The sequence below is a fragment of the Octopus bimaculoides genome, chromosome 25, assembly GCF_001194135.2.
Source record: "Octopus bimaculoides isolate UCB-OBI-ISO-001 chromosome 25, ASM119413v2, whole genome shotgun sequence".
NCBI classification, from domain to species: Eukaryota; Metazoa; Mollusca; class Cephalopoda; order Octopoda; family Octopodidae; genus Octopus; species Octopus bimaculoides.
In genome coordinates, this window is record NC_069005.1 from 15,399,716 (window position 1) to 15,400,545 (window position 830).

The 830-nt window shown below is 40.4% G+C and overlaps 1 protein-coding gene across 12 annotated transcripts in view; it reads right to left on the reverse strand.

Moving 5' to 3' along the window:
• LOC106877382 (RIMS-binding protein 2) overlaps window positions 1–830 on the reverse strand; it is an 888,511-nt gene that overhangs the window by 47,419 nt on the left and 840,262 nt on the right. For 10 of the 12 annotated variants that reach the window (XM_052976546.1, XM_052976547.1, XM_052976545.1 and 7 more), the window contains one exon: window positions 357–518. The exons of the other annotated variants lie outside the window; for them this stretch is intronic. In XM_052976546.1, the coding sequence (XP_052832506.1) occupies window positions 357–518 (162 nt within the window). The remainder of the gene's footprint in view (window positions 1–356; window positions 519–830) is intronic. 12 annotated transcript variants of the gene reach the window in all.

Below are 830 nucleotides of genomic sequence, written 5' to 3' on the forward strand. Positions count from 1 at the left end.
TGTATGTATACTTATAGATTAGCTAGATAGACAGACCCATATAGATAGAGAGATGAAAATGGTTAACAGGAAACAGTGTCTGGTTTTGAAGCTAAAGTATCAGACACTATACTCTATTAAATTCTCCACTACTAACAAGCAGCTATATTAATTAATGAAATTTTCATGTGGGAGAAAAATAACCATGAATATAACAAAAAAAAAAAGAAAATCTGTGTACTTTTCGTGAAAAATCAATGTTAGAAGATGGTTATAGGGATAGCCAAGAAGAACCCTAGGCAGCAGAAAGACTGAAGTTAGCATGCATCCCGGACTGCTAAACAAATAGCAATGCAAACTAGGGCTTTTAGTGTTACCTTAATTCCATTAGAATAGCTGTTCACTGGTCCTGTGCCATAACCAACCAGCGGTGCCAGTGTGGTCTCGCCCTCTGGCTCTTCGTCAACCTCGGCAATGTCCGAAAGTTCGGAGCCACTACTACCACGCTCATGCCCAGAGAATATGTTAATGCGTGCAGCCTAAAGTATAGCAAACATTTTAAGACCAAATGTTGGGTTTGTGAGATCCGAAAGCAAAGAGAGGGTTAGAGTTTAGAGTAATGTAAGTATATTTTCATTGGGTGTGTGTGTGTGTGTGTGTGTGTGTGTATCTATATATTCTCTTTTACTTGTTTCAGTCAGTTGACTGTGGCCATGCTGGAGCACCACCTTTAGTCGAGCAAATCGACCCCAGGACTTATTCTTTGTAAGCCTAGTACTTACTCTATCGGTCTCATTTGCTGAACCGCTAAGTTACGGGGACATACACACACCAGCATTGGTTGTCAAGCG